The sequence below is a fragment of the Pelobates fuscus genome, chromosome 5 (assembly GCF_036172605.1).
Source record: "Pelobates fuscus isolate aPelFus1 chromosome 5, aPelFus1.pri, whole genome shotgun sequence".
NCBI lineage: Eukaryota > Metazoa > Chordata > Amphibia > Anura > Pelobatidae > Pelobates > Pelobates fuscus.
In genome coordinates, this window is record NC_086321.1 from 319,271,771 (window position 1) to 319,287,909 (window position 16,139).

Consider the following 16,139-nt stretch of genomic DNA (forward strand, 5'->3'; position numbering starts at 1 on the left):
TGCCACTGTGGCCCTTTGCACGAAACCCAGGAAGACGGCACTCTTCCATATGGACAACAAGCTGTCGGATTTGGGAGCCGAAGATGTGGGTCCCCTGGCTAAAGGTCTGCTGTTCAGGGAGCCTTTCGTTGAGGAACTGCAGAAACAGGTTATTCTGTTTACCTCCCGGGACAAAGCGAAGTCTTCGATCGGGAAGGTCTTCCGCCCACGGTTACCTTCAGACGTATGGGTCCTTGGGACAGTGCGGAGTTAGGTCACAGACTTCCACTCTTCCCCTACACAGGTTGGATGCCCGAGGATCCCCGTCATCACAAGAGGCCAACAGCCCTTGTTGGAGGTGGAAGTTCGAGCTCCGCTAGCCAAAGGCGCGGTCCTACAGGCCCCGGATTTGGGGGTTTCGTCAGCTCGATTTTCTCCTGGTAAGGGAGAAGTATGTAGAATTCCGTCCAGTGATCAATTTAGGAGAAATGAACGCCTTCGTGGTATACAACCACTTCGAGATGGAGGGCATTCACCTTCTTAGATGCCTTCTCTGGCCAGTAGACTGGGTCACGAGACTGGACCTAGAAGACGCTTACCTCTCCGTCCCGGTGGACGGGGCCTGTCGCAGTTCCCTCTGATTCGTATGGAAAGACTCTCCGTACCAATTCCCATGCCTCCCCTTCGGCCTCAGCTCTGCCCCTTGGTGCTTCACCAAGCTCCTGAAACCGGTGGTCACCCAATTCAGATCAGAGGCCGTACGCTGCATCATCTATCTGGACGACTTGCTTATCTTTGCGAGGACCCCGCCGGGCTCAGATTTCGGACGCGCTCTGCGTTTTCCTCGTTGGAATGCCTGGGGTTCGTGGTCATTCTGAAGAAATCGGCCTTGGAGCCTGCGCAGACGGGGGAATTCTTGGGTTTCGTAGTCGTTGCGCAAGACGGCATTCTCCGCCTGCCTGTGGCGAAGATAACGGCCATTTGGAAGGAGATCAGACGTGTTTTCGACAAGACCGGACTCCCCTCCGGAGGTTGGCTCGCGTGGTGGGTCTCCTCTTGGCCTCGATACAGGCGTTATACCCGGGCCCACTACATTACAGGGCCATGCAGCGGCTGAAGGCGCACTCTCTACGCAAGAGACCCTCTTAGGACCAGATGATCTCCCTGGCCTCGGACGTGCAGGCCGGATTGAGCTGGTGCCTCCTGCATATATCCGCCTGGATCAGCAAGGCGATATTCTGGATGACCCTGGACTCTTTCAGGGGTGCCTGGAATGTCGAGGCGTTATCGCAGTCGGCTAGTGGCCTTCTCTGGGATTCCTGGGCCTCTGGGATGAGAAGGTGTTATCTCTCAACATGGAGCTCCTGGTGTCGCTGGTGCTTGGAACGAGATACCGATCCCTTTACGGGTCCTGTATCTAGCGTGCTGAATTTCTTGTCTCATCTCTTTGACCTGGGTCGGTCATATCGCTCGGTTATCGTGGTTAGATCAGCTATCTCGACGGCACATGTCCCGCTTCGAGTTTTTCCCCCATCGGCCAGGATCCGCTAGTCTGCAGGCTCCTGCGTGGAATGAGACTGGTGCACCCTCCGGCGCCCAAGTATTCTTCCCTCTGGGACGTGCGTTTGGTTTTGGCGTTCTTTCGGAATTGGCCTGATAACCAGGACCTTTCTCTTTGCCAGCTTTCAGCGAAATTTGCCCTCTTGTTGTGTCTGGTCTCGTTCAGACGTGTTTCGGATGTCCGGGCCTTCGATGTCGGCGCTTTCTCGTTTTTCTCCAGAGGGGATCTCAGTCAAGGTGCTTAGACGTACCAAGTCGGAATCGACGGTTGTATCATGCCCTTACTTCTAGGACTCGCCTAAGCTTCGTGTAGCAAAGGCACTGGCGCAATGGATAAGATGTCTTTTGGCTCTGGCGGGCGTGGATGCGACCTTCGGAGCGTCTTTGGTTAGGGGCGCCGCAGCTTCCGGAGCTTTTTTGGCGAGCGCTTCCCTTCAGGACATTTTGCGTTCGGCGGACGGGTCCCGTGTAGAGTTTTTTTCGCCTATTTTACTTTAGACCGTCGGAACATGCTTCTTTTGCTTTGCTGTCGGAGCGTTAAAAAAGCAAATATGAAGCCTCCTGTCATGCTATAAAATTGTAGATTATACTAGCTTTAGTGTAACTATAATCTTAATTTTATTAATGACAGGAGGCGAATATTTCCCACCCAATTTGATTTCTTCCCCCCCTTGTTTTGGATGGATTGCATTGATTGTATTTCTGTTGATTTGTCTGATTATCTGGGCTAGGTTGGTTAGTCTGGGGTGATGTTGTGGGAAGTGCATGTTATACTGTATTGACGGTCATTAGTATGGATTTCGTGTCTTTATTCTATCAGTACTGGATCGTGGGATTTATGTTTTATCAGTACATTTCGTTCACTAATCAGTGTTTTCGATTCTGTTTATTTCGTTTCAGTTTAATGGTTCGACTTCAGTTCATAGGATCGGCCGTTTGGCAGGATAAAGATCAAGTTCATCCATTATCCAAAGTTTTTCCAGATGACATTCACCGTTATGTTGTGAATTTTTCTTTATTTAGTTATTGTCATTGTTGTGTACGTTACGTTGTCGCAGCGTGAAAGAGGAAATGGTGGCTTAGGAGGAGCCTTATATAGATACCTTATAATATAGAAAAAAATGGCTGAAGGGTTAGACAACGTCCAACCCTCGAGTCACAAATAGGACTAAATGGGCAACGAAATGGGCATAACCCAGAGCAGTAAATCAAAAAAAGGATCCCCAAATGTCAAAAGTTGCTGGAAGGGAGAATGAATTCAGCCTCCAACACACATTAACTAGAGGTGTGCCCATGCAGAGGAGTATATGGCTCAATTACCATGTTTATACTGGATCACAAGAAAAATAAAAAAACTTTAATATAGAAATACATATAGACAACAGAAAAACAGTAAAGAAGTGAGGAAAAACAGTGCTGCCCTCTAGGGGTCTAGGTCGTAGATGGAGTCTTACTTGGTATAGTGCAATGAATTGTGGCGAATGCCTAGTGTCAATAGGTTATTGAGATAAATCTGAATAATGGAGGAGGTCACTCCTCTATATATTGGAGATAATAGGGACGGAAAAAGAAAAATGTCTACCTATAGAGTGAGTGCATCTGGTATATGGTATAGACAGGTGCTGCTAGTAGTAAGGGCAACCCTGAAATAGTATATGAGCCAGAATGCACATCCCTCTTAGTTGTACCTGTAAACTAAGCTGTATGCTTATAAACAGCACTCCGTATGTTAGAGGCAAGTAGAGAGGGCAACGTCAGATCAATAGGTATGTTAATAAACAAAAAAATGACTCAACCTGAAGTGCCAAATATCTCACACCTGAAATACGTGTGTCTGTGGCCACCGTGGCAACGGGTCCAAGGGTGGCGAAAAAACAGCCACTAATTTATAGGACTTAAATCCATATAATAGAATCAGGTAAAGAAGGCAGCTCCAAATTGATTAATATGTTAATAAATCAGGTTTAACTATTAATTGTAGAAGTGCCCAATATCTTATACCTAAGACAAATTTGCAGTGGTATATAGATACCTTATGTTTTTGTCTTTGGTGTTTATCTCTCTATGTTAATGTGCTGCTGTGGAGTTCTAGTAAAGAGAGACTTAAGCAAATATTCGCCTCCTGTCATTAATAAAATTAAGATTATAGTTACACTAAAGCTAGTATAATCTACAATTGTAGTGAAAAAAAGTGTATAAACAGTGAAATATATACAGTGTAAAGGAACCGTCTATTGTTCCTGCTGTCTAAATAGAATGTGCAGCACACCAAGTTGCTCTTTGATTAATAGCTGAAATACGTATAAATTGTTGCTATTACATGCAACAATGTTTCATTAGTCAAAGTATTCACGGTGTGAATTAGAGGAGTTATAGAGTAGTTTTCAAGATAAAGTTACCTCAATAGAATAGGACAGATATATATGTCCCTATAAGGTATAGTACTTAGAATTGAGCAGAGTCTTGCAAAGGGTTAGGGGTGTATAGTGAGAGTAAAGAAGTGATAAAGCACTTCTACAGTTGCTGGTAGAAATTCCACCCACTGTCCCAATACCCCAATACCCCAATGCAGCAATATAATGATAGACTTAAGCTAACAGAGATAGACCTGTGAGGCTGTCTGGTCTAACTGAGTAGTTATGTTTTAAGCCAGAGACACACTATCACTGTCCCACTACAGATGTTAAGCTTTAAATGTTCTAATCTAACTATGTTGCAAACCAGTTAGAGAAAGATACAGCACGTCTGTTGCATTTAGCAGATAATTAGTCTAATGTAGACTCTGTCTTGCGAACTTGAAACTAACTAATAGCCATGGATAGTAATTCCTAATATAAGTTAGAAACCTAACAATAGTATTCCAGGCATCCCCACCTATTGCTATGCACAAAAAGCAGTTTAGACGATCTAACGTTAAAACCCAGTGGTTATGGTGGAGCTCAACGCGCGTTTCGGCGCCAGCATTGCGCCTTTGTCAAGAGCTATTAGTTAGTTTCCCTTACCTGTCTCTTAGTGCCCCCCACCCCCATTCCCCTGTTCCTCTCCCTTCTCTTTTAGTGGTCCCCGCATACCCCAGTGTTCCTTCCCTTAATGTTCCTCTTCTCCCCCCTAGTGTTCTTCACCCCGTCCCCTGTCGCCATAATGTTCTTAACCCCGCCTCCCCTGTCCATAGTGTTCCTTACCACACCCCTTACATAGTTTTCCTTTCCATCCTCCCCCATAGTGTTCCTTTCGTCCCCCCCTACCCCATAGCGATCCTTACCACCCCTCGTCCCATAGGTATCCTTAACACCCACCCTCGTCCCATAGTGTGTCCCCTGTCCCTTAGTGCCCCTCTCTCACTCCCCTCCTTGGTCCCCGCTTCCCGCTGTGTCTCCTAGTAGCTTGGCAGAGTGGAGCAGTGCGCACCGCGGTACAGGAGATTCAGTCTTCTGTACCCGACGAGACTGACAAAAAGTGCTCTCTCAGTGTGCACTTCCTTTCAGTCCGGCCGGGTACAGGAAACATAAGTTTCTGTACCGCGCTGCACACTGCTCTGCTAGGGCACGCTACACAGAATGCCTGGTAGGAGGGAGCGCTGTGCTCCTAAGGCTCTCCTGCCCGTTGTAAGAGACCCAGAAATCTCCCTGAGGAGAGTGGTATTGTGTTTGTCTGCAGAACTGTTTGTTTTGGTTCTTGATGTTATGCAAGATAAAGTTCTGGTTTTAGACTAAAAAAAAAAGGAATATGATGCACCTCCATGGACAAGTAGCAGCTGAAGTTAGTCAGGGCAGAACATTTCATGTGCAAAGCAACAGTATCACTTGGAAAAGAACTAAATACAACATGGAGAAGAGATTTTAATTGTACTCGAGGAGACACACAGGAAAACAGCCTGCTCTCAATGTGGTGAAACACAATAAGCAGGCTTCATAGAGGGAAACAAAAAAGCAACACAGCAAATAAAACACACAAATAGCAATTAAAAATCAATGCTAACCTAAAAATAAAACAACTATTCAAGCAAAGCTGACTGAACCTGCATATGAAAAATAATGCCATTGAAAAGACGTGTTGCACCTAAAGTCAAGCAGGGCAGCACATTTCATGTGCAGAGTGACATGTTCAGTGAAACAAAATTAATGTAAACCGTCTTTAAAAAGGCAGCACAGGGAAAGTGCCTGCCTGCAGTGTGGTGAAACACAGAAAGCAGACTAAGACTTTTCTTGAAGGGTAACAAGAAAGGCATCAAAGCAAGAAAAACATTAAAAAAGAAAACACAACAAGAGAACACAGGAAAATAAAAGAGAAATGAAACTGAAAAAATGAAGCAAGACGTTTGAAATTCACGTTGAGCTGCCTTTGGAAAGACTTGTCAAATCAGAGGTTAAGCAGGGCAGCACTTTTCAAGTGAAGAACAACAGTGAGTATTTGCTTACACTGTGTTCACCAGGCTATCTACCTTCTTACTTCTAATGAAAAATCTGTTTTAGGAGAAACATTTTTTTTTACATACATAAAAAAAAAAAAAAAAAAGATAATCAATATGAACAGTTTACTCCGGCGACCACAACCACTTCAGTGATTTAAAGCAAAAAACCGCAAACTCATTTTTATTGAAGACGAAGAATAATTTAAGCATATCGGCTGTATATCTTTGAGGCAACGTCAATGTTAATGCAATTTTAGGATAATCTGATATTGGGGCTATACTTTGAACTGAAACCTTATTGGGAAAACTCTGCAAATCTCTTACTTGGCCTCCCAATGCTCATCTGACCTCACAGTGCTGCTCTGACATCACGATGCTCCTCTTAGCTGACTGTGCTGCTACTGCTCCACTTAGTCATTGCACTGCATAGCAGCCAACTGAACAGGAGGCTAAGAGAGCAGTAGCAAATTCATTATTTGGTATTACACAGATATTGATACCAGCTAAATATATAATCATGGCTGGACAACAGCCTAAGAAGGGTGAACCCTCTGAGCGCCAGGAGAAAGAACACCACCCCTGCATAATATGGACTGGGGGTTCAGAAAAAACGCCAGTGGTGAAATTTCAAGCAGAAGGCGCAACTGGAATGGTATGCCTGCGTGAGGTGGGAGAACACTACCAACTGGCATACAAGATGGCTCGTATCGGGAATAGCCCGGTCAGCACAATGCTATCTGCTCATGGGTTTCAGAAAGTGGAAACCAGCAGTAGCAATTTCAATTTGATGTGGACAGGACCATACATTAATGCTTCTGTCTTGGCAAATCTTTCCAAATTTCAGAAAATCAACCACTTCCCCAATTCTATGCAGTTGGGACGCAAGGATCTACTCTGCAAAAACATTCAAACCCTGCAGAAGAAACATGGGGCCCAGACTTACAACTTCCTACCCCAGAGTTATGTACTTCCCAATGATAACAAGGAATTCCGCAAAGTTATTTCCAAGGATCAAGGCCCCTGGATCTCAAAGCCTGTCTCTGCCTGTCAAGGACGCGGAATTCAGATTATCAATTCCTTCTCTCAAATAAACAGAAGGGAAACACTCCTAGTCTCTCGTTACATAAAAAATCCACTTCTTGTTGACGGATTTAAATTTGACCTACGCCTCTATGTACTGGTCACGTCATATGATCCACTAATTATTTACCTATATGAAGAGGGTCTGACAAGGTTTGCCACTAATCAATATAAACCAACGGAGGAGAACATGAAAAATCAATATATGCATTTGACCAACACCAGCATAAACAAAGCAAATGCAAACTATGTGAGATCCACAAATCCGGAAGTGGAAAATCACGGCAGTTTATGGAGCATGGGTGCATTGCTGCGTCACCTAAAGGAATTGGGAAAAGACACAGCCACGCTCATGTCTAAAATAGAAGAGCTTGTTATTAAAAGCATAATATCGGCGGAAGGCTCTATTGCCTCAGTGTTGCAAGGAACGCTCGCTGACAGAAGAAAGTGTTTTGAATTGTACGGCTTTGATGTCCTAGTAGATGAAACCTTAAAGCCCTGGCTGTTGGAAGTTAATCTAATGCCGTCTCTGGTTTCTGATGGTCCCCTTGAATTAAAAATCAAGGCAAATCTGCTTGCAGACACGCTGACATTAATTGGTGTGCAGTGTCAAAATACCCAGCAGAATATGGACAAAGGGCCCATAATAAGTGCAAAAGTGAAAGAAGGTTATCAAAAGACAGCGGCTGGACAGACCGAAACCGCCCTCTTCCAAGAGAGGATGAAGATAATTCGTGAGGTCAAGGAGGAGGAAGAGAGAAGAGGCTGTTTTATTCGAATCTTCCCCAACAAGGATACATGGAAGAAATATAGCAATTTCCTGACATACAAATCCTTTAATAGCATGCTGGCTTCTCATCTTTTTACAAAGAAGCCGTCAAAGCCGGGATCCAGCAGTAGTGGACTTGCCCAACACTATGCGCTGTATGAGCGAAAGCTGCCCCTACTGCGGACAAACATCCCTGAGATGGCACTCAGTCAAGGCAGTCCATCCCAAAGTAGAACTCCCAAGGATGTGAGGACATGCAAACCCCTTAATAAGATTCAGCCTCTCCATCTGCATGCAGCAAAGATGTCAGATCCAAAAGCCAGCAGTGTTGGTGTTGGGCAACACTCTGTGCTGCGTGGGCAAAAGCAGCCATCACTGCAGACAAATAAGTCAGTCATTCCATCTAAAACTTCTCACATGAGCAGTGAAAGAGTTTCCAAGGAGGTGGAGAGACAGAGATTGCCCAATTTAGTAACATGCAAACATTTGGATAATATTCAGCCTCGCCATCTTCTATCAACAAAGCTGTCAGATAAAAAATCCAGCAGTAGTGTACCTTCGGCACTGTATCAGCAAAAGCTGCCGCCATTGCAGTCAAGCAGACCCGTGGATCATGTGATGACGCTCAGGCAATTTAGTAAAAAAGACTGCACACAAAAATTTGGGTATAATTCAGTCCGTCCATCTAAAATATTTCATCAAAGCAGCGAAAGAGTTCCCAAAGACATCAGGAGACAGGGATTATGTGTAACCAGGGACTCTAGCACGGCCTCTGGAAGCATGAGACAAGTTGATCCACAGCCTACTGTTCTGTACGGTTCCAGTGAGCTATTAAACATCATCACTGGCTTCTCGTCCACCTACCAACAACTTTGCGCAGAACTGGATCGGCTATAGTGGCACTAGGATGCACCCGAATCTGACACAAAACCAAAAACAGGTACAATATTACAATGATTTGTCTGCTTTCTGTCTTACAGACAACCCCAAAAATATGAATAAAGACAAAATGTTAATATCTGTTAGACTTTTCTTACAGCTATTGTAAAAGCTAATCTAATGTTTATTCATAATACATTCCTATTCCATATTGCATATGTAGAATTCTCCATGGATAGCTAGCATCTTGATTGTAAAATGTATTTTATGTGGCCATATGCGACCATTTTTTCTTGCTTTTTTGTTAATAACCTTAGGACGAGCTGATTGGAGGGACTAGAACAAGAGGATCTAGAAAAGAATGTTTTGGAGCTTTGTGGTTCGATTCTTCCTGAGGCATCTTTACTATCAAAGCCAGGTAAGACTGGTAGTAGTATTTCTACTGCTCAGTTAGCCAGAGACAGACAGACCTCAATCTGTGCTGACCCTGAACCGAGCGCTTAAAGGGAAACTGTAGTGCTAGGAATACAGAGTTGTATTCCTATCACTATAGTAACCTATAGTGCCCCTATCCCACATGCTGCCCCTCAGCAGCCCAGAAAGGGTTAACTGACTCCAGCGCCGATGTCCCTCAGTGGTGTGTCAGGCTCCGCCTCTGCTCCTCCTACCCCGACGTTGGGGACCTAAAGTGCACTGGCGGCGATCGCTATAGCTATCAATGCTTTCCTCTGGGATTTTAGCAGACCCTGAATGTCCTCATGCACAGCGTGAGGACATCCAGTGTTAGTTAGTTAGGTGACTAAAAGCCGTCTAAGGACCCGGAAGCGTCTCTGGTGGCTGTCTGGTAGATAGCAACTAGAGATGGAGTTATCCCTGCAATGTAATTATTGCAGTTTATCAACAACTGCAATAATTACAATTATTGAACCGACGGACATTGCACCCGGACCACTATAGTGCACCTTTAAAGTGGAACCCTCACCTCCGTGGCATTTTACTTTTATGTTTACTTATTTCCTATATTTAATAAACAAAATGAAAAGTGTGGCCCTGCTTTACCTCTACTTTGACAAGTCTTTCCAAGGAAAGCACATTTTATGTGATGCTCAACATGAATTTCAAGTGTCTTGCTTTTTTTTTTTTTTACAAGGGATTCTCCAGTGCTACGAAAACAAAGCCATTTTCCTGGCACTGTAGAATTCTGGAGTGCCCCCCACCCCACGTCAGCCTCTTACCTGAATCCAGCGCCAATGTCCCTCGGTTCTGGGTCAGGCTCTGTCCACGCTCGTCCTTGTCGACGTCAGCCGGCGGGGAGACCTAATGAGCACGCGCGGCAATGGCCGCGTGCGCGCATTAGACCTCCCCATAGGAAAGCATTATTTTCAATGGCATTATTTTTCATTATTCAATGGGAAAAATCTGACACTGGAGGTCCGTGAGGACGTCCAGCGTCAGATAACGGACCAAAAGTCAGATTGGACTCCAGAAGCTCCGCAAGTGGCTGTCTGGTAGACTGCCACTGAGGGCAGACTTAGAGCTGCAATGTAAACATTGCAAGTCTCTGGAACTACATTTTACATTGCATCACTAAGTGCAAAAGGGTCACAGCACCCAGACTACTTTAATTAGCTGCAGTGGTCTGGATGCCTAAAGTGTCCCTTTAAATTTAATTTATCTTTTATGTTCTCTTGTTTTGTCTTTTTGTTTTATTTTTATCCTGCACTAATGCCTTACTTGTTTCCCTTCAAGGAGCACAAGGAAAGTGCTGACCTGCTTACTGTGTTTCTCCACATTGCGGACACATACTTACAAACAGGTACAATATTACATTGATATGTCTGAGTAGAGTTATTTTTAAGACAAAAAGCAAACAAACCCAAAAACATAAATGAAGACAAAATATTAATATCTGTTTGAAATTTCTGTTAGACATACAGCTATTGTGAAAGCTAATCTTACATTTATCCATAACATATTCCTATTCCATATTGAGTATGCAGAATTCTCCATGGATAGCTAGCATCATGTTTGTAAAATGTTTTTTATGAGGCATAGGTTAATGATTTTTTTTGTCATTTTTTTTTCTTTTCTTTTTTTTTATAACTTTAGGAAGAGCTGATTGGAGGGACTAGAACAAGAGTATCTAAGAAATAATCTTCTAGAGCTTTGTGGTTCAGATACTGCGCCTCTATCGAACGCGTCTTTACCAGCAAAGCCAGGCAAGGCTCTAGTAGTAGCATTTCTATCGTTCAGTTACCCAGAGAAAGACAGACCTCAATCTGTGCTGACCCTGACCTGAGCGTTTAAAGTGGAACCGTCACCTCCCAGGCGTTTTACGATTATGTTTGCTTATTTCCTATATTTAATAAAGCATATACATGCTTTTGCTCTTCACATGAAAAGTGCTGCTCAGCTTAACCTCTGGTTTGACAAGTGTTTCCAAGGGCAGAACATTTTATGTGATGCTCAATGTGAATTTCAAGCATCTTTTTTTTTTTTTGTTTAATTTATCTTTTTTTTTTGTGTGTTCTCTTGTTATTTTGTCTTTGTTTTATTTTTGTCCTGCACTAATGCCTTTCTTGTTTCCCTTCAAGGAGCACAAGGAAAGTGCTAACCTGCTCACTGTGTTTCACCACATTGCGGACACATACTTACAAACAGGTACAATATTACAATGATAAGTCTGAGTAGAGTTATTTTTACGACAAACCCCAAAACATAAATTAGGACAAAATATTAATATCTGTTAGACATACAGCTATTGTGAAAGCTAATATTACATTTATCCATAACATATTTCAATTCCATATTGAGTATGCAGAATTCCCCATGGATAGCTAGAATCTTGTTTGTAAAATGTATTTTATGAGGCAAGGGTTTAAATTTTTTTCTGATTGTACTAATTGTAGGGACTGGAACAAAATTATCTAGAAAATAATCTTCTAGAGCTATGTGGTTCAGATACTGTGCCTCTATCGAATGTGCCTGGGCATCTTTACCAGCAAAGCCAGGTAAGGCTTTAGTAGTGGCATTTCTACCGTTCAGTTACCCAGAGACAGACAGACCTCAATCTGTGCTGACCCTGACCTGAGCACTTCAAATGGAATCGTCACCTCCCAGGCATTTTATTATTATGTTTGCTTATTTCCTATATTTAATAATGCATATACACACTGTTGCTCTTCACATGAAAAGTGCTGCTCAGCTTAACCTCTGGTTTGACAAATGTTTCTAGGGGCAGAACATTTTATGTGATGCTCAATGTGAATTTCAAGCATCTTTTTATTTTTTTTCTGCTCAATTTAGCTTTTGTTTTTGTGTGTTCTCTTGTTATATTGTCTTTGTTTTATTTTTGTCCTGCACTAATGCCTTTCTTGTTTCCCTTCAAGGAGCACAAGGAAAGTGCTAACCTGCTTACTGTGTTTCACCACATTGCGGACACATACTTACAAATAGGTACAATATTACATTGATATGTCTGAGTAGAGTTATTTTTAAGACAAACCCAAAAACATAAATGAGGACAAAATATTAATATATGTTAGACATACAGCTATTGTGAAAGCTGATCTTACAAGGTGAGGAGAAAAAGGGGGGGGGGGAGAGAATTAGAGATTAAAGGGAGGGGGGGAGGCGGGGAAGAAGCGATTACAGGAAGGGAGGGGGAAAGAAGAGATTACAGGGAGGGGGGAAGAGATTACAGGGAGGGGGGAAGAGATTACAGGGAGGGAGGGGGAAAGAAGAGATTACAGGGAGGGAGGGGGGAAGAAGAGATTACAGGGAGGGAGGGGGGAAGAAGAGATTACAGGGAGGGAGGGGGGAAGAAGAGATTACAGGGAGGGAGGGGGGAAGAAGAGATTACAGGGAGGGAGGGGGGAAGAAGAGATTACAGGGAGGGAGGGGGGAAGAAGAGATTACAGGGAGGGAGGGGGGAAGAAGAGATTACAGGGAGGGAGGGGGGAAGAAGAGATTACAGGGAGGGAGGGGGGAAGAAGAGTTTACAGGGAGGGAGGGGGGAAGAAGAGTTTACAGGGAGGGAGGGGGGGAAGAAGAGTTTACAGGGAGGGAGGGGGGGAAGAAGAGTTTACAGGGAGGGAGGGGGGAAGAAGAGTTTACAGGGAGGGAGGGGGGGAAGAAGAGTTTACAGGGAGGGAGGGGGGAAGAAGAGTTTACAGGGAGGGAGGGGGGAAGAAGAGTTTACAGGGAGGGAGGGGGGAAGAAGAGTTTACAGGGAGGGAGGGGGGAAGAAGAGTTTACAGGGAGGGAGGGGGAAAGAAGAGTTTACAGGGAGGGAGGGGGAAAGAAGAGTTTACAGGGAGGGAGGGGGAAAGAAGAGTTTACAGGGAGGGAGGGGGAAAGAAGAGATTACAGGGAGGGAGGGGGAAAGAAGAGATTACAGGGAGGGAGGGGGAAAGAAGAGATTACAGGGAGGTAGGGGGAAAAAGAAGAGATTACAGGGAGGTAGGGGGAAAAAGAAGAGATTACAGGGAGGGGGGAGAAGAGATTACAGGGAGGGGGGAGAAGAGATTACAGGGAGGGGGGAGAAGAGATTACAGGGAGGGGGGAGAAGAGATTACAGGGAGGGGGGAGAAGAGATTACAGGGAGGGGGGAGAAGAGATTACAGGGAGGGGGGAGAAGAGATTACAGGGAGGGAGGGGGAAAGAAGAGATTACAGGGAGGGAGGGGGAAAGAAGAGATTACAGGGAGGGAGGGGGAAAGAAGAGATTACAGGAAGGGAGGGGGAAAGAAGAGATTACAGGGAGGGAGGGGTGGAAAGAAGAGATTACAGGGAGGGAGGGGTGGGAAGAAGAGATTACAGGGAGGGAGGGGGGGAAGAAGAGATTACAGGGAGGGGGGAGAAGAGATTACAGGAAGGGAGGGGGGAGGAAGAAGAGATTACAGGGAGCTAGGGGGAAGAAGAGATTACAGGGAGCTAGGGGGAAGAAGAGATTGAAGAGAAGATTACAGGGGTAGAAGAGGATAACATGGAAGAAGAGGAGAACAAGAGGAGAGGGGGAGGAGAACATGGGGGGATAAGAACACAGGGAGGGGGGGTTGAGAAGAAAGTGGGGGAGGGAGAGACCACTAAAGGAGGGAGGGGGTGGTGGAGAGACCACTAGGGGAGGGTGGTGAGAAGAGACTGCTAAGGGAGGGTGGGGGGAGAGCAGAGAACACGGAGGGAGGGTGTGTGTGGAGGATAGACCACTAGGGAGGGTGGGGGGAGGGTAGAGACCACTAAGGGAGGTGGGGGGGAGGAGAGTAGAGACCACTAAGGGACAGGGGAGAAGAGGAGATGAGTGACCACTAAGGGGTAGGGGAGATCTCTAAGGGACGGAAGGGAGAGCTCTATAGGACAGGGGGCAGGACAGGGAGCTCTTTCACACTACACACACACACACACACACACACACACACACACAATGCAACCCTTACACATAAAGACAATGCATCCTTTGCACACATATACAGAAACACACAATGCATCCCTTACACATACATGCAAACACACATTGCTTCTCTTACACACACACAGAAACACAATGCATTTTACACACACTCAACGCACCTTGAGCTGTGTGAGGGGCCCCAAAAAATGGAGCTGCTTGCCGTTCTCCCAGAACATTGAATTTTGTGACCACAGTTACAAACAGCCTCCAGAGATCCTGTTCTACACCAGACCATTGGAGCCAGACTGCAGCCAGAGCCCATCACCATCCTCATCTGGTTGTAAGTAGGCAATCTAGTATATTATTAGTGACACTAATCTCTAATTTACCTCACATTAAAGGGACACTTTAGTCCCCAGAACCACTGCAGCTTAATGAAGTGGTTCTGGTGTCTATAGTTTGTCCCTGCAGGCTTTTTAATGTAAACACACACTGTGTGCAGCACTGGCGTTAGTTCATATATCAGATCATATGGGTAGGGCATTGTGATGTCACTGGGGGGGGGGGGGGGAGATGGCGGCAAATCTTTCTTTTGCCTAGGGCGGCAAAAATCCTTGCACCGGCCCTGTGTGCCTGGGCATCTTTACCAGCAAAGCAAGGTAAGGCTCTCAATCTGTGCTGACACTGACCTGAGCACATCTAATGAAACAGTCACCTCCCAGGCGTTTTACTATTATGTTTACTTATTTCCTATATTTAAAAAAGTATGTGCTTGTGAGGTCTGACAAATAAAATTAAATACAGAAATGAACAGTACTGTATTTAACAGGGACAGTTCTGTGGAAACGTTGGATATTATAAATAAAGACTTGAAGTTCCTTTTTATCTGATGTTGTCACTTTCACGGTGGGCCATATTTGAATGCAAATATTAGGATCTAAGTTTTAATCTAGGAAGAAGATTAGTGTTTGCCACTAACTATTTTCTTTCGTTTTCTTTAGTCAGGAACAGGCAAGAGGAGGATGACGATGACATGATAGAACTAAAAAGCTGCAATGTGAATCTTCAAATGACCTGGAACGTCACCTGGATGATAAGACTGTTTGCCAGCTGGATTGTGTGTCCTGGATGAACATCTCCCATCAAATACCACCCTTTTAAACTAAACTGCTACCGACCTTGTCCCAGGTAGAATTGGTCTGGGCAAGTTTAGAATCTCTGATTTGGATGAGGAGTAATTCATCCCCATGTATATTGGAGTTTTATTTCATGTGAGCATTATCATATAATAAAATACTTTTATTGTCAGACTCTACAATCTGTATCATTGCATTTATACAGCTGGACATTTACGTATAAAATATGAATTTGAATGCGAGTGTTTAAATAGAAGATATTAGAAATGTCCACATTTATTTCCATCTGCCAGTTATCCAGTGTTAGTTTTGGCGGCAAATTTCAATTTAGTTTTAGTCATAGTCTTTTGACTAAAAAGTCGTTTTAGTCAAATTTTAGTCAACTGAATTGTTAGTTTTAGTTTTAGTCTCGTTTTAACATTAACCCCATAGTGACCAGACCGTTTTTCAGTTTTCTTACCGAAAAGGACCAGAGCTGTGTTTACATTTCTGCGGTGTTTGTGTTTAGCTGTAATTTTACCCTTACTCATTTATTGTACCCACACATATTATAGACCGTTTTTCTCGCCATTAAATTGTCTTTCTAAAAAAAAACATTATTTTCATAATACCATATAGTTTACTGTAAAAAAATAAAACATGATGAATTTTTTTAAAAAAAAAACACACTTTTTCTAACTTTGACAACCCAAAATCTGTTACGCATCTACAACCGCCAAAACACATCCGTGCTAAATAGTTGCTAAATTTTGTCCTGAGTTTTGAAATGTAAACACGTTCTTAGCTTTTTTTTTGCAAGTTGTAGAGCAATAAGTACAAGTAGCATTTTGCTATTTCCAAACCATTTTTTTCAAAATTAATGCAAGTTACATTTTAACACTGATATCTGGCAGGAATCCCTAAATAACCCCTCACCAGGGCCGGCGCTTCCTATAAG

The 16,139-nt window shown here is 44.0% G+C and overlaps 1 protein-coding gene across 1 annotated transcript; it reads left to right on the forward strand.

Moving 5' to 3' along the window:
* The first annotated feature begins 6,467 nt into the window (after positions 1 to 6,467).
* On the forward strand, positions 6,468 to 8,696 carry LOC134610504 (tubulin polyglutamylase TTLL5-like). Its single transcript, XM_063453472.1, has one exon. The coding sequence runs from the start codon at positions 6,468 to 6,470 to the stop codon at positions 8,694 to 8,696; it is 2,229 nt and encodes a 742-aa protein (XP_063309542.1).
* The last annotated feature ends 7,443 nt before the right edge of the window (positions 8,697 to 16,139 follow it).

Coding starts and splice junctions, on each gene's coding strand:
- LOC134610504 (XM_063453472.1), top strand. CDS start 6,468: ATGGCTGGACAACAGCCTAAGAAGGGTGAACCCTCTGAGCGCCAGGAG.